Raw genomic sequence first — 22,371 nt, 5'->3', positions numbered from 1 at the left:
CGCCGCTCAGCTGCCCTGCGCGGTGAAGGGAGGGAACCCGGAAGTCGCCCGCGCTGTTGGCTTTCAGAGCCGTTCTGGGAGGGCGGGGCCCTGTGAGGGCAGCGAGCCCACGGTGGGTAAGGAGGGACTGCTGCTGAGGGACCCGCACCCTTGCCCCGCCCAGGGAGGGAAGCGAGTTTGGCCAGCCCGCGGGTGAAAGCGCGGTTCACCAGTCCCAAAGGGAAGGACGGGATGGACGGGCCCCTAACTCCCAGGGAGTCCGCAAAAGTCATTGCAGAGAATAGTCGGGATGTGTTCATCGACGACGGAGGCGTGCGGAGGGTGGCCGAGCTGCTGCTCGCCAAGGTCTCGGGGCCCGAGCTGCACCTGGGGGGCTGGAAGGCCCTTCACGAGCTGAATCCCAGGGCGGCTGACGAGGCCGCGGTCAACTGGGTGTTCGTGACAGACACGCTCAACTTCTCCTTCTGGTCGGAGCACGACGAGCACAAATGTCTAGTGGGGTACAGGGGGAAAACGTACAGCGGGTACTGGTCCCTGTGCGCCGCGGTCAACAGAGCCCTCGACGAAGGTTGGTGCCCCTTCTCCTGGTCAGACCCAGCGAACGGCCTGTGAGGTTTCGGTTTACCGGCAGGGTCCCGAGGAACGAGTCGGGAAATGGCATACGTGTTCATAAGGCGAACTTTGAAGTTCTTCATTGCAGTTCTTACCTGCTTAAAATACAAGTGTGAGAAGAAGCTGGCATTAAGTCCTTAGTGAGAAATGATCCTGTTTACCATCATAGCTAAGTATACAAGTTTTCTAAAGAACGCCACTTTGATGACATCTGAAGAACAAAGGGACAGATATAACACATTTTATGCAGTCAAAATACATCTGGTGTAGTATAACAATTGCTAGAAACGAATGAGTAAGTACAGACGAGAAAATAGAAAATGAAGGGTATGCTTCTCATTTTTTAATTCTTCACCCATTTTTAGTGCATTTCTGTAACACTCATTTCCTTTCTTATTATTGTATGTTGTAAAAGCAAGGGTCTGATGAATATAAAAGTATGACGTTGTTCCTCTGCATTTTCTTTTTTCCCTAAGGGATACCTATAACCAGTGCTTCCTACTATGCCACAGTGACCCTGGATCAGGTTCAGTATATATTCCGTTCTGACACGGACGTTCCCATGCCTTTGATCGAAGAGAGGCATCGGATTCTTAATGAAACCGGGAAAATTCTGCTTGAGAAGTTCGAAGGCTCTTTTCTGAATTGCGTACGAAAAAGTGAAAAAAGTGCACAGAAGTTAATGCACCTGGTAGTTGAAAGCTTTCCTTCTTACAGAGATGTGACTCAGTTTGAGGTGAGCTGCTTCTGTTGGGGATTTTAGAATTCTTAATTATCTTCTCAGTTAACTTTTTTACTTCCAGAACTCCTTTTGAGATTTAAAAACTTAAGTTTTGAAGTTCCTTCCTTGTAGACAAGGAACAGTAACAAAATTGTTAGTGTTTCAAAGACATTACTTTTCTTAGTTTTCTAATTAATATATTTCCTTTATTTTTCTTTTATTCTTTGTCCTTTTAAAATGTTTCAAAGCTACAAAACACTGAACCTTCAATATGATGCTATTTAGGGACAATGAGGTCCTTTTACAACTTCAAAAAATTTACTTCATTGGATGAAAATCAGAATGTATTTCTAAATCCTCTCTAATAAAAAGTATTTTTTGAGGCTCTAACATATATATATATATATACTGTGTTTTCTTTTTCACACGTGGAATACTTGAACAGTGTTATTTTCTTTTTCTTTAAACAGATGTACTTTTAAAATGGTAAACATTTGGTATACCTTTCCACTGTACACCTGGGTTGTGTTTTTGTAAAATTCTTTTAGAATTCACTCTCATTGTGTGTTTTAACTGTGGCAAAGAATTGAAAGCAACTTCAGAGGAATCACATAATATAAATCTATTGAATAAGTTCATGAATGCTTAAATCATATTGAAATTTTAAAGCTACCCTTTTGAAATCACAATTCAACGACTAACAAAAATTCCCAATGATATTGTTTAAGTCGCTCTTTATGATTTACAAGGTGTTTGCATGTACACTCTCATTAGATCCATAGAAGAGCTCTGTGGGGCCTAAGGACAAGGATCATTATTGCCCTGTTTGTAGACCAGGAACCAAAGTCTAAAGAGAAAGGTTAACTGGTTTATCTTACATCATTTAGTCAGGAAATAAATAGCTAGCTTTTCAATTCTGTAAAGTGAGAGATGCCTGATTATGTTAAGATTCTTTTATTTTTCAAAGATTTTATTTTTATTTATTCCTTTGAGAGAGCGAGCATGAGCAAGGGGGAGAGGCAGCAGGAGAAGCAGATTCCCACTGAGCAGAGCCAGATGTGGGGCTTGATCCCAGGAACAGGAGATCATGACCTGAGCCGAAGGCAGATGCTTAACCATCTGAGCCACCCAGGCGCCTCAGTTAAGATTCTTTTAATTGCAAGTGACAGACACAAAACTAAAAAAACCTTAAGCAAAATGAAGAATTTGGGGATAGGAACATCAAGGATCAAGGACTCAGTGCCATCAGGATTCAGTCACTACTCTTTGATTCTCTTGGCTCTGTATTTCTCGCAGACTAGCTTTCTCCATGAAGTAGATGTTCATGAATTTTGCATCTTATTGCTTCAACCACCAGAGAGAGAGCGGGAGGGAGGGGTAGACACCCTCTCAGGTACCGTTCTAAAATTCCTGGCTAAATACTGATCAAATCAGCAGGGATTATGATCAATGAAGTGTGGCTGAAGGGGCTGTGGGTGGGGCAGAGGCAGTTCCTAGAAAAGAGACCCTAGGCCACTGCTAAATTTCATTTTGTTCTGACTAACCGTTTTGCTGATGCAGAGGTTACTTTGAGATTTATCTTTGTCTTTTTTTTTTAAAGATTTTATTTATAAAGATTTTATTTATTAGAGAGCAAGACACACACACACACACACACACACACACGGTGGTAGTTGAGAGCATGAGCAGTGGGAGGGGCAGAGGGAGAAGCTGAGCAGGGAGTCTGATGCGTGTCCCAGGACCCTATCTGAACCGAAGGCAGACACCTAACCGACTGAGCCACGCAGGCACCCTATCTTTGTCTCAACCTTTTTTAAAGAAACTGTGGATCAAGTTCCTTGGTTCATGATTCAGGCCATCTAAGTGTATTCGTGTATAAAAAAATGAAACTGCCGTTCATGTGGCTAAGAATCCATGTATTCCAGAATCAACATTGGTTGTAGCAGAAGAAGGGCTAAGAGTAAATTTAGGATGACTTCAGGATGGAATAAATTCATGACATGTAGTTTGTTTGTCTTGAAGTAGTCTTGAGTTTTTGTTTTTGTGGAAGAAAGAGTAAACTTTTTTGGTAGATGGTAATACCAATTTAGTAAGCAACTTACTGATTTTCTATTTTATTACAGCACAGTGCTTTTGATTTACTTTGCTGAAAAGTTCAATTTTTTAAAAACTGTGCCGGGAGGGGTGCCTGGGTGGCTCAGTCGTTAGCGTTTGCCTTCGGCTCAGGTCTTGATCCCAGGGTCCTGGGGTCGAGCCCTACATCGGGCTCCCTGCTGTGCGGGAAGCCTGCTTCTCCCTCTCCCACTCCCCCTGCTTGTGTTCCCTCTCTCGCTGTCTCTTTCTCCGTCAAATAAATAAATAAAATCCTTAAAAATAAATAAATAAATAAATAAAATAAATCAGCCTTAAAATTAATCTATATCCTGGCACAGTTGTTTTGTTTTGTTTTTTTTAAGATTTTATTTACTTATCTGACAGAGAAAGAGACAGCGAGAGAGGGAACACAAGCAGGGGGAGTGGGAGAGGGAGAAGCAGACTTCCCGCAGAGCAGGGAGCCCGATGCGGGGCTGGATCCCAGGACCCTGGGATCAAGACTGAGCCACCCAGGCGCCCCAAGGCTGATATATTTTAAAATGAATATTAGTACCTGGACCGTTTCCCATCAGTACGCTTTTCTAAAAAACATTCTTAAAGAAAAATCCCCAAAATGTAACAAAAATCATACTTAAGGATTCTGACACTTTCTTAAAGGAGTATTATATTTTTTCATTTATTTTTTTCCAAAAGATTATCATTAGTGTTACCCAAAAGCAACGTATTTCCTATGATTCCTAACATAGCACAGAGCACATATTCATTTAAAAGATATGTAAATAGGGGTGCCTGGGTGGCTCAGTCGTTAGGTGTCTGCCTTTGGCTCAGGTCATGATCCCAGGGTCTTGGGATCGAGCCCCACATCGGGCTCCCTACTCTGCGGGAAGCCTGCTTCTCCCTCTCCCGCTCCCCCTACTTGTGTTCCTGCTCTCGCTATCTCTCTTCTGTCAAATAAATAATAAAATCTTTAAAAAATAAATAAATAAATAAATAAAAGATATGTAAATAGTAAGGAGTGCCTGGCTGGTTTATTCAGTGGAGCATGCGACTTATAATCTTGGGGTTGTAAATTCAAGCCCCATGTTGGATGTAGAGATTGTTTAAAAATAAAATATACATAACGTACTTTGGGCAACTAACTCCAAATCTAGAGGAGTTCTGAGCCTTTTAGGACTGCTTTTGAAATTGAGAAAGTGTTAAAATCAAGTGTATGTTTTTGTTTTTGTTTTTTTAAGATTTGTTTATTTAGAGAGAGAGAGCACAAGGTAGGGTAGGGGCAGAGAGAGGGAGACAAGCAGACTCCCTGCTGAGTAGGGAGCCCTACCCAGGGCTCAGTTCCAGGATCCCAAGATCATGACCTGAGCCAAAACCAAGAGTCAGATGCTTAACCTACTGAGCCACCCAGGCGCCCCATTAAACAATAATAATAATTCTGTTACAGCCCAGTTGTTTTCATAGTACCATTTTTAATGACTTCACAGTAGTATTCCACTATAGGGATGTACAATCCCATAATTATTTGCCCAACAATTGTGTTTGATACACAGTTTTATTTTTTAAATTGAATTTTATGTCATGTTGTTTTCAGTTTTATGTGATAACAAGCAATACTGCACAATCGTTTAACACTTGTAATTATTTTCTTAGAATGCATGGAATCATAGTAATGGAATTGCTGAGTCAGAGCATGGCCTGGATTTTCAGGCTTGTGATACATAAAAATGCTAACAGTTCTCTAGAAAGATGATAACGAAGATGATCAGCAGCAGCATAGGAGAATGCTCTTTTCCCAGCTCCTTCTTAACATGGTGATAGTATTGGTTGCTATATTTTTTAATATTTAACAAGTTGCATAAAATAGTCATAATTGTTTTTAATGTATATTTATTTACTTAGATTATCACTCATTTTTAAACATTATAAACAAATTAATAAACTTTTAATTTGGACAGATTTTAGATCAGTGATTTCCTAACCTGGTTGTACTCCAGAATCAGCCAGGAAGCTTTAAAATTCAGATACATTTCCAAAGCAGCTCTGATTTAGAGCATATAGTAACAATGTAAAAGTCCTAATGAATAAATCAGCTTCCCTCAGGCTATTGTCTTTACTGTGACATACTAACAAAGTGCATGAAAAACGTGGTCTTTTTTTTTTTTTTAAAGATTTTATTTATTTATTTATTTATTTATTTATTTATTTATTTATTTATTTATTTGACAGAGAGAGAGACACAGCGAGAGAGGGAACACAAGCAGGGGGAGTGGGAGAGGGAGAAGCAGGCTTTCCACAGAGCAGGGAGCCCGATGCGGGGCTCGATCCTAGGACCCTGGGATCATGACCTGAGCCGAAGGCAGATGCTTAAGGACTGAGCTACCGAGGTGCCCCTAAAAATGTGGTCTTTTTTGATACTTTAATCACTAACATTTTATGTTACTCTTAAGCATTTGTAATTCCTTTTTTTTTTTTTTAAAGATTTTATTTATTTGACAGAGAAACACAGCGAGAGAGGGAACACAAGCAGGCAGAGGGAGAGGGAGAAGCAGACTTCCCGTGGAGCAGGGAGCTCGATGTGGGGCTCAATGCGGGGCTCGATCCCAGGACCCTGGGATCATGACTTCAGCCAAAGGTAGACGCTTAACAACTGAGCCATCCAGGCACCCCAAGCATTTGTAATTCTTGACCTTTCTAATTTGTTCATGATACATTTGTTGAAGAGAATCAACTCAATGGTCATGGATTTTTTTTTCAGTGATAATAATTGTTTTATAAAGGTACTATTTTGAAAATATTTTATTCACCAAGCAATATTATGGAACACTTAGGGAATTGTTATTTTGGGATTTGCTGGTATTTTCAGTGATATCAGTTAATATTTTAGAGGTGAAGAATTTGATTACTAAAATCATTTGATTACTAAAACCATATCAGCTTGTTAAGAAAATGTTTGATAGATGACTTGAATTTATTTTTAGACTCCTCACTTGAATCTTTTGGTTTTTTTTTCAAGGGTATTATAATCTAATCTTTGTGATATACTAGTTGGCTACCATGGAAACAGTGGTCATGATGTGACAATTTATGTTTTGTTAGATGCTAGCACTGATTTTGTTACGTAAGTCTGGTTCCTGTATTTTTCCACTTTGATCTATGGATCTTATTAAAAATAGGAGATAATAGCTTCTATCTCTTACAGTAAACATGATGTAATAATTGTGTTTGATGCACAGATTTATTTTTTATATTAAGTTTTATGTCTTACTCTTTAATACACTAGACTTAAATATAAACCTAGTTATCATATGTAATTTCCAGTCCAACAATTGCCAGGTTGTCATATTTTGATAGGTTTGGAAATATGGGCTATTCCCAAATGATGTAGAGATACTTTTTTTTTTTTTTTAAGGTTTTATTTATTTGAGACAAAAAGAACGCACGCGTGCACAAGCACAAATGCGGGGAGGGGTAGAGGGACTAGCAGACTCCCCGCTGAAGCTGAATACAGAGCCTGAGATCATGACCTGAGCCAAAGTCAGACACTTAACTGACTGAGCCACCCAGGCGCCCCTAGGGATACTTAATGGTGATTTGTTACCCCCAGCACTCTCATTTATAGACTTTACATCCTGTAAAAAAATGAGCATATGTGTTTGCTCTGGAAAACAAGACACCGAATTTCTTAAAGGTGGTTTTAGGCAATTTACTTAGTAAAAGTAGTTCTGGATTGATTGCAATAGATATACCTTAAGGTTAGGCAAAATTAGGTTATTTCTCATTAGGACAGAGTATCACTGGAGTTTGTTTTTAGTAAATAAAGGAATCTATGTTATCATCTTAAGGAATTTTCACATGGAGCCTTTCCTTGAAGGATTTAATTTCTTATGTTATTTACTTATTAAAACATTCTCCAAAGTGGATAGAATGAATTTTGGGACTCAGTAATATTGATTTTCTCCTTTAGCAGACAAGCAGCTATAAAAGATGATTTGAGATTTTTACCTTTGGTATTAGGATTAGGATTAGATTGTAATTATCCATGTCTTTCCATAGTTTATGCTGATCTGCGTTTGTAATTTTATAGAGAATTTTTGAGTTAAATTATAACCCACTATCCTGTAATGCTTGGTTAAATTTGTTTCTTTGTTGTATAAATATAATAGGGAGTTTATTTTGTTCTGTGGGCTTACATTACTGATTTTGACCATTTCCAAAAAGGTAGACTTGATAAATTCTGGCTGTTGATCAGTTATGTCTTTATCTCTGAAATACGTTTATCATATTATCTGAAAGACAACAGTTAAAAGTTGAATGTTGTGATTCTCTTCAGAGATGAGTTTAAGGATGTTTGTTTCGGGGTGCCTGGGTGGCTCAGTCATTAAGCGTCTGCCTTCGGCTCAGATCATGATCCCACGATTCTGGGATTGAGCCCTGTGTCAGGCTGTCAGGTTCCCTGCTCCGTGGGAAGGCTGCTTCTCCCTCTCCCCCTCCCTCTGCTTGTGTTCCCTCTCTCGCTGTGTCTCTCTCTGTCAAATAAATAAATAAAATCTTTTTTTTTTTTAAAGGGATGTTTGTTTTCTTCTTTATACTCTTCACGAATTATGTTGCAATCAGAAAAATTTAAGAAGCTTTCCAAAGAAATACTGTCTAGCCATTAAAAAGAATAAGCAGGTGGGTTATAGTGACACAAATATATATATGAGGCAATGTCATTGAAAAAGAACACTAAATACCACAATTACCACAGTTGTATTTTATGTGCCTTGAGAAATATAGGAAGTAAATTTGGAGTGAAAGAGATAATTTAATATTTATTAGAGTCCCTTTTTTTTCTCTAAAAGGTCCATAAATTCTTACCAACACTAAAATTATTGCACCCTTGAGAAATGTTTTCAATGTGTGCCCTTTTTTTTATAGCATACATAAAAGCTATCGGATACCCAGGTAACATTTATATTCTCTTCATTCATCAGGGGAAAAGAATTTCTTTTTACAAACGGGCCCAAATCCTCGTGGCAGATACGTGGAGTGTGTTAGAGGGGAAAGGAGACGGCTGCTTTAAAGACATCTCCAGTATCACCATGTTTGCCGACTATAGATTACCTCAGGTTCTTGTTCACCTCGGAGCGCTGAACTACTCCAAGGAACTACTGGAAAAGCTTCTCAAAGGTTTGCCAGCTTAAGACATTCTTTGTTATACTATGAATTGTGATTGAGTCTCTGTCTTGTTTCTTTCACAGAAGTTCTCCTTTCCTTTAAAAAAAAAAAAGCACTGTTTATTGTTAAAAGCACATGTAAAGGGGCACCTGGGTGGCTCAGTCAGTTGAGAGTCTGCCTTCGGTTCAGGTCATGGTCCCAAGGTCCTGGGATCAAGCCCTGCATCAGTCTCTCTGCTCAGCGGGGAGCCTGCTTCTCCTTCTTCCTCTGCCTGCCGCTCTTCCTGCTGTGCTCTCTCTCTGTCAAATAAATAAATAAAATCTTAAAAAAAAAAAGCACATGTAAAGAAAAATGCAGGGACAATTGAAGTAAGAGAAAATCACTTTTTTTTTTTTAAAGATTTTATTTATTTATTTATTTGACAGAGAGAGAGGGAACACAAGCAGGGGGAGTGGGAGAGGGAGAAGCAGACTCCCCGCTGAGCAGGGAGCCCGACTGGGGGCTCGATCCCAGGACCCTGGGATCATGACCTGAGCTGAAGGCAGATACTTAATGACTGAGCCCCCCAGGTGCCCCGAAAATTGCTTTTTGTTGTTGTTTACACTGTAGAATGTAGGGAATTACACTATTTAGTCATAGTTTCAGAGCCTCATCTTAAAATGAAACTGAAGTTTCTGTTACCTGAAGGTGTGTGATGGATGCTAGGTCCATCAGGTGTAGTATTTGAAGAGTGTTAATTAAGCAGTGAAGAGCACACTACATTATGAAATAAAAGGTGGCCTGAGAGATAGGTAACATGCAGTGGGTTTCAAGTCAGGAGGCTCCAACGTCTGCCACTGGGTTACCTTGCATGAGTCATTTGCTTTTCTAGGCTCATTTATTTATCATTATTGGATTCAGGTATTGATTCTCAAGAGCGGGAGCCTTGTTATAATAAATGAGCATAGAAAATTATGTTTGTGTGAAAATCAGCTTTTTTTAAAGTTTTTATTTAAATTCTAATTCGTTAACATAGAGTGTAATATTGGTTTCAGGGGTAGAATTTAATGATTAGCTTTTTGGTTTTTTTTTTTTTAAAGATTTTATTTATTTATTTGAGAGAGAGAGAATGAGAGAGAGCACATGAGAGGGGGGAGGGTCAGAGGGAGAAGCAGACTCCCCGCCGAGCAGGGAGCCTGATGCGGGACTCTGTCCAGGGACTCCAGGATCGTGACCTGAGCCGAAGGCAGTCGCTTAACCAACTGAGCCACCCAGGCGCCCTAGCTTTTTGTTTTTTAAACATGTCTTTGTATAAGAAAAATAATTATATAATTTTCACGTTAATTTCTCTCTTTTGAATGCAGTATTTTCAGCTATTTTTTTAATTTTAGAAGAAAGTAGTTGTTTGCTTGTTTTTTTAAGATTTTATTTATTTATTTGAGAGAGAGCGTGCGTGCACAAGCAAGGTAAGGGGCAGAGGAAGAGGGAGAAGCTGACTCCCCACTGAGCTGGGAGCCCGATGTGGGGCTCAGTGTGGGGCTTGATCCCAGGACCCCGGGATCATGACCTGAGCCAAAGGCAAACGCTTAACTGACTGAGCCACCCAGGCACCCCAAAGCAGGTAGTTTTTATGACTGAATAATTTTCTCTTGTGAAATAGATTTCAATCACCCAAAATAAGAATAACACAGAATATAAAGAATATAAATTATTGCTGTGGTTGCTTCTACCAGTTTTTATGCTGTCTTGGGCAATCCATTTTATCCCTCTGTTTCTTCATTTGAAAATAAAGCTATCTTACGTTGTAATGATCATGTCCTGGATCATTAATTATTGGATACCAAACATTTAAGCATTCAGGGCTTCTTTTCCATGTAGCCATATGCAGCTGATCTTTTTTTGGCCGGTCTGTCCACTGCTGGTTCCTATCCGTAACCATTCTCTTGCCTGGTTTCCCTCACCCACATTTTCTTTTTTTTTCCAGTTCAATTCCTACACATCCACGAGAGATTAGCTCAAATACTGTCTCCTCCACATAGCTTTTTCCAGCTTTTCATGATTTGTGCACCTCCTCCTTCTGAATGTTTATAGCACCCAATTGTCTCTGCTACTGTGGGGGAAACCCTGCTGAGAACGGATCATGTGGCACAGCCGTACAGAGTGGTCTGAATTTTCTTCTACCATCCATTGCAACTGCAGAGGCCCTCTTCCAGATGTCCAGCTGCAGCTGTTGTTACTGCCTCTGTTATACCCAGAGCGTGATCTCATTTCTTTGCCTCTTAGTTTATTTAAGCAAAGTTGGATTTTTTTCAAAAAGTACTTCATTAGCAAACTTAGAGGAGAAACAGAAACTATAAACGTAAAGGAGTACACACAAGGATAGCACACTAGTTTTTAAAAACTATCTGAAGTGAAATCTAGAACCAGGTAACTTGACTAGATGAGGTAGAACCTTCCTTAACTGGCCTTCAGTGATACTTCTTCCAAATTTGAGGATAGGTTACACTTATATATGTATATTTTTTTCCTCTCTCCTCTTCTGAATATCTCCAGGCTAGCCCTTGGAAGACCTACCCAGATTTCCATCCATTTTATCTTTTTTTTTGGGGGGGGGGTGGTAAATACAGTCTTTTCACTTTATTTTAATATGAATTTAGATTCTTTTTTTTTCTGTCCATTTTATCTTTAACCCATCTCTTCACCAAAGGCATATTTTTTTAGCCAGTTATAAATACTGCCAATCCAGTTTGGCTAAATTTATATTCTTCACTCTGATTCTAGGGCTGACACCAGTCATGGTATTTAAGGCCCACCCGAATCCAGTATGACCTTATCTTGATTACATCTGCAAAGATGCTATTTACAAGTAGGGCCACATTCACCTGTACCAGGAGTTAGGGCTTGAATGTGACTTTTTGGAGGACACAGTTCAATACTACAGTTACTTATTGGATGGAGGGGACGTAAGTAATGCTATTTAAGATCCCAGGTGCGACAGTGGGCCCTAGTGGGGCTGGGGCATTGTCCTACTTTTCAGTGGATCACAGGGCCTCTTAGGTACTATGAAGCTCTGTGGAAGGCTTCGGATTGGTGGTCAGAGGCCAAATATAACCTGCAGGTGTGTTTTGTTTGGCCTGACCAGTGTTTTAAGCACTTTTAGTTACTTACTAACCTTGACAATTAGGAGATTTCACATGAAAATCAGACTTTTTTTTTTTTTTTTTTTAAGTGGACTCCACACCCAACATGGGGCTTGAAACTACGACCCTGAAATCAAGAGTCCCATGCTCTACCAACTGAGCCAGCCAGGCACCCCAAAAATCAAACTTTCTGACTTCACTTGTAAAAGGGGGAGAAATATGGGAACACTGGGTCTACCATTAGACAGGGCAGCACGCATTCTGTAGCTCATGACAGTTTGCATCTGGCTGTGGCATTCCCTTACTCTGTCTCCCTGATCCTTAGAGGCAGTTGAGTTGATGAGCCCAGTTTTAGCCTCAGTGGCAAAGTACAGCCAGTACCCATCTTGCAGGATCAGCTTCACCCCGGAGATGGGCACTGAAGAGACTGCGGGGCCTGTGAAGCTCTCAGCTACATATTCAGGGAGGGCTTGACCAAAGGATCCTGAATCCAAAGAACAGTGGTGGTCTTCCTTGCTCAGGTGAACAGCTTTGATTTCTTAGGTTCTGCTTGATGCACTTAGGACGTACCTAAGACAATGTTCAGTTTTCAAGTGAGAAAGGGAGGTATTGTTTATTTGGCCCCCTTGGAGTCCTCCAAATTTTGCAATGTTTTTTTTTTTTCCTGACATCAAATCCAATTTTAAATCCTTTGTTTTCAAGAATTTAATAATCTTGCTGTCATATTTTTAAATTTCTGGTGACCCCCTGTTCATTTAGCAGCTATTTATTGGGGAGCGTATGTGCAAGGTGCTCTGCTACCTCCCAGGAATAGTGACACAAGCCAGACACGGCCCCTGCCCTTGTGGAACATGCAATTTTGAATTAATGCCTGAGTTTAGAAGTGGTTTAAATGACCCAAAATCAAGTCCGTGTAGATTTTATGTTATTGATGCTTAGTACTTGCTCTGTTTTTTTTCCCCCTTGCAGGAGAAATGCTCTCGTATGGGGATAGGCAAGAGGTGGAAATCAGAGGGTGCTCACTTTGGTGTGTTGAACTGATCCGGGATTGCCTTCTGAAGCTTATTGAAAAAAAGGGTGAAAAAACTAGCGGAGAGATCAATTCTATTCTTCTGGATTATTACTTGTGGGACTACGCCCGTGACCACCGGGAAGATATGAAGAGAATTCCCTTTCATCACACGCGCTGCATATATTATTGATCCAAAGTAAACTTGCATTTTTGTATCACATAATCATTTGTACAGTTTCGCCTTAATATTAAGAGAAGGTAGGGGTGCCTGGGTGGCTCAGTCGGTTAAGTGTCTGCCTTCGGCTCAGATCATGATCCCAGAGTCCTGGGATCAAGCCCCATATGGGGCTCTCTGCTCAGTGGGGAGTCTGCTTCTCTCTCTCCCACTCCCCCTGCTTGTGTTCCCTCTCTCGCAGTCAAATAAATAAAATCTTTAAAAAAAGGAAAAAAAAAAAGAGAAGGTAGTAGACGTTACAGCAACAAGAAAAGTGATTACCCAGTCTCACTTAAAAAATTTTTCCTGACCCATCACTCTGCATTCCCAACTTTGTCCTTTGTCTGCTTGTTGAGTTTTGATCGTATTTTTCTTTTCTGTGGGCACATGACAGGAAAAATGAAGGAATTGTGATGCTCTCTTTAAAGCTCACATCTCTTAAAATTAATCATGCCTTATAATGTGATTAGTCATCAGTGATAATATTTCATCCATTCAATTGGTATCTTTTCTCAGGGTGTACTAATTTCTTATATACCTTGATCCTTTGATATGGGGGGGGTAGGGTCTTAGCTGTATGAATGCTGTGGCTTTTGTATAAATCAATCTTGACAGCTTATTTTAAGCTTTTTATTGGTATTGACAGTGGGTTTTGCACATAGTGATTTTCAGTTTAGGAAATCTATCTAATACTCCTTTTTTTTTTCTTTTTCTTTTTTTTTTTTCAGTGTAACTATACTGAAATTGAATAAAGGTTTTAAAATTTTTTCTTAAACCCGGAATGGATTATTTCATTAAAATAGAATTTACCACATATAATTTTAAAAGGTTTACAGTGAGGGGTGCCTGGGTGGCTCAGTTGGTTAAGCCTCCTAACTCTTGATCTCAGGATTGTGAGTTTAAGCCCTGCTGTTGGGCTCCACGCTGGGTGTAGAGCCTACTTTAAAAAAAAAAAAAAAGGTTTTAAGTGAATTTGATTATGTGCTTTATGTTGCAGACATTTTGTTGCCTACCAAGCACTCATTTCCCACCTTCAGCCCCACCTTCCTTCTAACATAATCTTGATTTTTGTTAGCTACCAACCTTGTCAGCTAGCCGTGACTTTGTGTGAATTCGAAAAGGCATCCTTTTCCCCAAGCACTTTACTGCCATCTGCTGAAAATTTATCATACTAACCTTACAAATGACAGTGACTGAATGTGAAGGTGCCTGGCCCGCACCCCTCCCCCTTTCCCGGTACCCCCCGCCCCCCCTTGTGCACTGCACAGCTAGCACCACCATAAGCAATGCTTTGTTTTTATCCCTCCCTTATGTGACTCAGGGAAGGTGGTCCCGTCTTCATCTCAAAAGGTAGACCGGCTTAATATGAAAGGTTTATTGATAATCCTATCCTCTGCCTGTGATTGCTTTAGTAATGGGTATATAATCTCCTGGCCAGTGACATTGGAGGAAAGTCTGCGGGGGAAGCTTCTGGGAAAAGGTTTCTTCACTTTGAAGAAAGAGATAGAGGAGAAGGTCCCTCTTCTTCCTCTGAGCAGAGTTCTGTCTGAACTCGATGCCTGAAGCTGTTAGTAGCCCTTGTGTGGAGCCAGAGCCGGTGCCCCTCCCCTGCTGCACCTGTCCCAGCTACTGACCTCATTCCTGAGGTGATGGACATATTGCCTGATTGCCACCATTTTCAGTGCGTCTTCTGTAACTTGGAGTAGAATGTATCAAAATGAATAGTTTGCAACTTAACCCGCTCTCAGGGGACTCCTCCTCCTGCTGCCTTCCTGCCCCTCTCCCTCTCCTTGGGTCCCCTCCATCCTTGGGAGCTCTGTATTAACCCTCAATAAACTTTGCTTTGCTGCCCACCACTCTTCATCTGATCTACCTCTTCATTCCTCGAAGCGGCGGGACCAACAACTTCTGGCACTAAGGGAAAAGAAATGCTGCAACATTAGTTCTTATTCCTTTGTGACTCAATTCCTTTTAATAAAGCTTTTGCTCTGTAACAAGTTTAAAAACATTTTGGCTTTTTTTTTTTTCATATTTCATAAATTCTTCAGTGGCTACCTGATGATTTGCCTCCCTCTATAAACTCAAGTAAGTCGGCCATGGGACCAAGTTAGTGCCCTCCCACCGAAGCAAACAGGTTGGGTTAATGACTTGTCACTGCATGAAGTGTCTCAGTAAGAGGATGATTTGGGGGAGGGTCTAAGGATGCAGTGCTCTCTCTAGATTGGATGCTGTCAGAAAACAGGGGCAATCGGACCTTTGGCTCTCTCAGTAAATCTCATCTATAAAGAGAGGGCTAGGGCAAGGAAGAAGTGGAAGCCGTCCAGCAGATGCCACTCATTCACCAAGATAGAAGGATGTTTGGTACTGTGTGTGTGGCACAACGGCCTTGTTTTTGTCTGTGCTTGGACAACATTATCAAGCAGCCTTATTTCATCTCACTTTTTCAGTCTTGATGTTGGTATTCTGGGAGACTGTTCAAAAGGAGCATACCATGGGGTGCTGTGAGGGCCAGCTTTCCCAAGGGCTGCGTTCGTTCCTTTCACAACCTTTACCTTCCCCCTGGCTAGCACTAAAGAAATGAATAGATTTCATTCGATTTCATTCAGAAATCATTTATTGAGCTCCTTCCCCGTGCTCCCTCCCCTGAAGCTGAATGGGTCATGCTTTAATAATCTGGTTGAGGAGGTACAGGTTGAATGAACCACAGCAGATGATGTAGGAATCAGCCTTGAGGCAACTTCACCTTCTTTTTCCTTGTGAGTCTGTGACCCATCTCTCTCAGTGTACTTAGGTCACTTTTTCCTTTTTTTTTTTTTTTTTTTTAACTTTGGTTGATTCTTAGCCATTCGGTGGATGCCATTGTCAAAGACAAAACCTGCTCAAGTAAGGGAGTTGGTCTTGTTCCGCACACTGCACCATGAAGAACACCCCAGATCCAAAGATTAGAGTCTCCTGGCAGGGTGGTGGTGCCTTAGACTTTTCTAGGGAGGAGTAGACACGTTACAGGTTGGGGGGGAGGGGATTTACAGGTGGGGTTGTTTTGCAGTCAGAAGGCTCACTTCACTGAACGGGATTTCCCAGTGCTTATCTCGCTGTCTAGCTGGTTTCAGGGGGACAGACGGTTCTAACCTCAGCTAATCATTAACAACACAAAGAATGAGGGATTAGAGAGGCAGTGTCTGGCTGTGTTAGCAGGTTTAAGCAAAAGGGGAAGGATCTGTGTTGGGCCTTGTCACCGGTGAACAAGGGAAACGTGAGAAAGAGTTAATAGTCTTATTTAAGTCACTTAGAGAAGGGTGCTCCTTTTGGATAGACTGTTTCCCAGAACATAAAAGGGTGGGGGATTTCATTAAACAAAAGGTTGGAGAGATTTCTTAATGTCACTGTTTTCTGGAAATACAGAGTCCAGGTAAAGTTGAACATTGTCACCATCAACCCTTTCTTGTGCTTGGGTATTGTCTGGAAACAAAGTAGGCTGTCATGGCCTGGGCAACATTTTTATTTTCTCATTTATTTTATTTGTTCCCAAACCATGGGAGGTAATGACTCTCAAAGTAAGGAAGTCTAGAATTGTGAGTTCTCCACAGTATAAAATGTCTAGAGTTAGGATCCAAAGTTCTGGGCTCCCCTCAGAGGAATCATTATATGCTCCCTGCCTTGTTCTGTCATCAACTTTTGAACAAATCAGCTAAAATCTCTGTGCCTGTTTAATTCACATATGAAATGGGATAATCTAACTCCGATTTTTTAGTTCTGGTTACAATTTCCTTTTTTAATCATTTTGTAGAATGTATGCATGCCTCAAATCATTTATAGGATGAGGTAGGATGAGACTGTGGTGGTTAATTTTATATGGCTAGGCTACAGTGCCCAGTTTTTGGTCAAACACAATCTAGATGTTGCTGTGCAGGTATTTTTTAGATGTGATTGACATTTACAATCAATAGAGGAATAAAGCAGCTACACTCTGTTAAATGGGTGGGCCTCATCCAATCAGTTGAAGGCCTTAAGAGCAAAAACAGGTTTTTCAGAAGAAGAAACAACTCTACCTCAAGACTGAAACATAGAAACCCTGCCTCAGTTCTCCACTTGCTGGTATGCAGATTTTATTTTTATTTTTTATTTTTTTATTTTTTCTTTTAGAGGGAAAGAGAGAGTGTGTGCATGCACAAGCACTTGGGGGGGGGGGAAGAGTGGGGAGGAAGGGAGGGAGAAGGAGAGAGAGAATCTTAAACAGGCTGTACACCCAGCATGAAGCCCAATGTGGGCTGACCCTGAGATCATGACCTGAGCCAAAATCAAGAGTCAGATGCTTAACTGACTGACCCACCCAGGGACCCCTGGCCTGCAGAATTTGGTCTGAAGACTATAACATCAATTCTTATCTGAATATCCAGTTTGCTAGCTTGCCCACCAGGTTTTGGGCTTGCCAGCACCCTGCCAATTCCTTAAAATAAATCTCACTTTCTCTCTGTCTAGATGGATTGATGGATGGATAGATACAGATTATATATCTATGTCTATCTTTATCTCTATATATTCTATTGGTTCCGTTTCTCTGGAGAACCCTAATACAGGTATGAATAAGTAATGTGGCAAAATAACTCTTGTCTAACTCAAGAATATTGAATATAAAATAAAAAATTAATAAACGCATGGCAACACTAAATCATTTGCAAGATTCCTTTCCTGTATAAAATTCACTAACTCAAGTCATTGGAAGTTTGAAGAAATACATTATTGTGGCTTTCATCGAAGTTTCTCTTTTTCCTATAAACTACATTCCTTCTTTTCTTTTTCCTTTCTGTTTTGATTTATCCCACTGGGTTTAGGATATTTTAGTTTCTTTTCTTTTTTTTTTAAAGATTTTATTTATTTGACAGAGAGAGAGAGAGCGAGAGCAGGAACACAAGCAGGGGGAGTGGGAGAGGGAGAAGGAGACTCCCTGCCGGGCAGGGAGCCCGATGTGGGACTCGATCCCAGGACCCTGGGATCATGACCTGAGCCGAAGGCAGACGCTTAACGACTGAGCCACCCAGGTGCCCCTAGGATATTTTAGTTTCAAGTGAAAGAAACCAGACTGAAACCAGCTTAATGAAAAAGGAAATGTAATGATAAAAAAACCACCCAAAACCCAGATAAGTCCAGGGAAAGAGCTGGCCTTCACCATACCCAGTTATGGTCCAGGGATTAAAATGCACAAAGACCACATCTTGTATTTCTTTTTTGCTCTGTTGGAGGAGATCACTCTAATAGCTAGTGATTCCAGGCCACAGAATGCAAATCTTTGCCAGTAGCACAAGCAAAAATCCGGGGCTTGGCTGACAAGCCTGGCTTAGGTCCCAGGTCCCTGTGGCCTGAGGCAAAGGCCAAGTGATTGGCTGGCCTACCAGGTGGAGCAGGGGCAGTTCTTGAAGAAATAGAGAGGGGGTCTGCTTCTAGAAAGGAAGAGGAATGGTAGGTAGCCCCAGAACCTTGTCTTCTACACCTTTGTATGTTCAGAATTCTTCGGCAGATCGGGATCATTTCAAGTTGGCAACTGCCGACGAAGAGCTAGGAAAAGGGTAAGGCTGCATTCTGAATTGATCCAAGGAAAGAAATAATCCAATTTCCTATCTGGAGGTGGGAAAAACCTAGTAACTCCCTTCCTTCAATATTCGATTTTAATGTTCTCAGGATAGACTAACGATTGGTTGGCAGATGAATTAATTAGTATTCTTTGGTTGTGGGAATGGAATTCAATTATTAAGGCTCAGTAACTTTGATGAAGGCTGAGTTAAAATGAAAAGAAACAGTAGCTCCCAATGGTGTTTAATAAGAAGTCTAGAAATACTTTGAGGAGTGGTGAAAATGGCCTTTGGATGGCAAGTAAAAAATATAAAACCTATGAGTTCATAATCACTCTGCCCCCACTCCAAAAGAAGAACCCTATTGGTTGACTTTAGAGCTTGGTAGGGACCAGTTCATTATTCTCAAAATCAATCAGTGAAAGGGAAAAAAAAATCAAGCATGCATCCTGTCATTCCTAACTGCTGTACTATTTTCAGGATAACCCGATAGAGGGAAAACTCTTCTTATAAAACAATTCCAGCTAATAAATGCGAAAAAGGATATTAGAATTAGAACATTACCATTTTGGAAGCCCTAATAAAATAATAGATCCAGAAAATGATCATCAGTGTCTGTTAAAACCATTAGGTAAAATGTTAATGGGGAACTTTTTAAATGGATGGATTAGGCTGGAGGCATCTGAACTCACTCGTAATTTTTATTTTATTTTTTTAAAAGATTTTATTTATTTATTTGACAGAGAGAGAGACAGCGAGAGAGGGAACACAAGCAGGGGGAGTGGGAGAGGGAGAAGCAGGCTTCCGGCGGAGCAGGGAGCCTGATGCGGGGCTCGATCCCAGGACCCCAGGACCACGACCCTAGCCAAAGGCAGATGCCTAACGACTGAGCCACCCAGGCGCCCCTCACTTGCAATTTTTAACAACACTGAAAGTGGGATATGCAGACACTATGTGCCTCCTGGTGTGTTGCAATAGGAAGTACACAGTCCTGTGTATGAATTATTCTTGGCAGAAAAATTGAACCTGAATCTAATCAGGAATCTAGATCTAACTACTAGTTTTCAGGAAATGTAGGAAATACAAGAACAAGGTAAAATGAAATGACAACACAAAGATGCGATTGCCAAATCTAAGAATGTGAGATGTTCTAAAGGACAAATGGGCACTGTTTTTTCAATAGATCATTTGTTTGTTTGTCTGTGTGTGTTTTAAAGGCGGGAATTGGCATGGGTGTGGAGAAAAGGGAACCCTTGTGCACTGTTGGTGGGAATGTAAATTGGCGCAGTCACTCTGGAAACAGTATGGCAGTTCCAGAAAAAATTAGAAATAGAATTACTATTACATGATCCAGCAATGACACTTTTGGGTATACATCCAAAAAAATTGAAAGCAGGATCTTGAAGAAATATGTACACACCCTTGTTCATAGCAGCATTACTCACAATAGTCAGAAGTTGGAAACAACCTAATTGTCCAATGGAAGATGGGTGGACAAACAAAATGTAGTCTATCCATACACTGAAATATTACTCAGCCTTAAAAAGGAAGGACATTCTGACACATGCTACAACATGGATGAATCTTGAGAGCCTTGAGTTGTTGTTTAACGGGTATAGAGTTTTGCAAAATAAAGAGAGTTCTGGAGATTGGTTGCACAACAGTGTGAATGTCCTCAACACTATTGAACTGTACACTTAAAAATGGTTAAGATGGAAAATTTCATGTAATGTGTATTTAACCACAAATTTGAAAAAGACAGAGGGTAACTGTTACTGATTATGAGAGAATGAAAGGCCATATCAACCCAGTGCTACATGCGGACCATGTTTGGATCCTGATTTGAGCAAATAAACTGTTAGAGAGTGAGTGAGGGAGAGCGATGCATTATGTAGAAAGCCACAACTCAGCTCAGCCTTTCGGGAGGCAGCGTTGACTTTGTCATCCAACACACATAGGCTGCAGTCTTCCCTCTGCCACTTACCAACCATGTAGCATTGAGCAAATTACTTGTTTTCTGGTTTTGATTTTTTAAATTTCTGTAGACACTTACTGAATCTCTGCAATGAGCTTAATATTTACTATCTATTAAATACTGACTATGCTCAACAATGTGGACATAAAAATAAATAAAACATGGTCTCTGCGGATGCTGGAGAATTGATCAATGCAAGAGAATAAAGAACCCCTCAAATAAGCCCATGAATATGTGGGAATTTGTCCCATTTCATTGTTTCTAAGACAATTTTTTTTCACATTTCACTTCAACTTATATGAACTGTATGAACTTATATGAAATATATTTTCTTATTCAAGATCATCTGATTTGGAGTTTCTTTTACTTGTAACATAAAGCACACTAATGATAAACTTTTCAACGAAGTCTTTTTTTATTTTTAAGTAACCCAGAGTTGGTTTTTGTTCCTTGGAACCAAGACTAATTAATTCAACTATAAAAATGACTTTAACCCAGTATTGCTGATGGTTATCATTTTGGTGAATTTTGTTGAATATTTTTACTATCTTGTGTTCTTACATGTGAATTTCTCCCCTGAACGAAATTGAAAAAATTATTGTCATTCTAGCTACCTAACAATTTTTGAGTAATTATTCCTACTTTCAAACCTCACAACAACCCTGTGAAGTAGGGATGAGTTTTATCCCAATTCTTCAGGTGAAAAAACTTGGTATTATTTTGTATCCTTATTTGAAGCATTTTCCTATACCAATTTTTTGTAAACATGAGTTTCAATGAATAGATAATATTATTTTATAAATGTACCATTAATTTATCAATCCCTTTCATTGAACATTTATGTAGTTTCCAAGTTTTTGCTATTACAAATAGTATAATAAACATTCTTGCACACAATTCTTTTTTTTTAAAGATTTTATTTGTTTGAGAGAGACAGAACAAGTGGGAAGGGGGAAAGGGCAGAGGGAGAGGGGAAGCAGACTTCCCGCTGAGCAGAGAGCTGGAATCAGGACCCTAGGATCATGACCTGAGGCAAAGGCAGACGCTTTACCACCTGAGTCACTCAGGTGCCCCAAGCATGTCATTCTTTATCCATGTATCTATTTTCTCAGGAAGATGACAAGAGGTGGGATTATGTATAAAAGTGACTCTTGCTAAATGCTTGTGGGTTACATTATGAAAAGTTGCTGTCAACTTTACAGGTGAGAATGGTTTATTATTTTAATTTGCATTGCTTGGTTTATTAGTGAAGCAAAATGCCATTGGCATGCAAGCCAGACTTCAGTTTTCTTCCAATCTTCTGCCTTCCAGGTCCACAGGGCCAATCTCTGGTTTTGTCCAGCACTAGACTGGACTTGGGGACTGGCATATCTTTAAGTTCCTACAAAAAACCCTCGGTCACAAATGCCTCAGTTAGCAATGCTGACTTTACTGAAGATTTTGCCAGAGAGAGGGAGGAAGGGTTCACTTTGCACACCTCTCAGCATACAGCCTAAGGATCCTGTTAGCCATTTCTGTTCTTCCTGAACCTCCCTTACCAGCTGTCTTCTCTCTCCTCTCTGCTTCAGCCTCTTCCCAACACCTTCCCCTCCCTCCATCTTACTTATTTCTTTTCAAGAGCAGTCAAATAATTCTTCTCCTGGTCTCATATAAACAATATTATTCTTTTTTTCTGAAGCCTGGGCACCAACCAACTCAAACCCAGCTGTAGGCTCCAAAGGGTCTCCTCAGCAAGATTGTGTCTCTCTGGACAGCGGTTTCTCGTTTCAGCTATTAAAGGTAATATCTCCATGGCTTTGAACGTGGACTTCAACTACCTCCATTTTGACCTCAAACTTTCTTTCTTTTCTTTTCTTTATTTATTTTATATTTATTTATTTATTTTAGAGAGAGGTGGAGGAGG

The 22,371-nt window shown here is 40.3% G+C and overlaps 2 protein-coding genes across 4 annotated transcripts in view; both read left to right on the top strand.

Annotated features, from left to right (window-relative positions):
* HNRNPK (heterogeneous nuclear ribonucleoprotein K) overlaps window positions 1-22,371 on the top strand; it is a 49,030-nt gene that overhangs the window by 26,532 nt on the left and 127 nt on the right. The gene's annotated exons all lie outside the window — the stretch shown is intronic.
* Window positions 119-22,337, top strand: QNG1 (Q-nucleotide N-glycosylase 1). Of its 3 annotated transcripts, none has more exons than XM_031040032.2 (4): window positions 119-568; window positions 1,089-1,348; window positions 8,398-8,593; window positions 22,147-22,337. In XM_031040032.2, the coding sequence occupies exons 1-4, from the start codon at window positions 232-234 to the stop codon at window positions 22,266-22,268; spliced, it is 915 nt and encodes a 304-aa protein (XP_030895892.2). In that variant the 5' UTR covers window positions 119-231; the 3' UTR covers window positions 22,269-22,337. The 3 variants fall into 3 exon arrangements, with proteins under 3 accessions (XP_030895892.2, XP_006744253.2, XP_081659025.1); XM_006744190.3 differs by lacking the exon at window positions 22,147-22,337 and adding an exon at window positions 12,670-12,935; XM_081802899.1 differs by lacking the exons at window positions 119-568; window positions 22,147-22,337 and adding exons at window positions 577-939; window positions 12,670-12,935.

The sequence above is a fragment of the Leptonychotes weddellii genome, chromosome 14, assembly GCF_054177405.1.
Source record: "Leptonychotes weddellii isolate Sample4059 chromosome 14, ASM5417740v2, whole genome shotgun sequence".
In the NCBI taxonomy this organism is placed as follows: domain Eukaryota; kingdom Metazoa; phylum Chordata; class Mammalia; order Carnivora; family Phocidae; genus Leptonychotes; species Leptonychotes weddellii.
The sequence above is the reverse complement of the archived record's forward strand: the minus strand, read 5'-3'. Positions and strand labels throughout refer to the sequence as shown.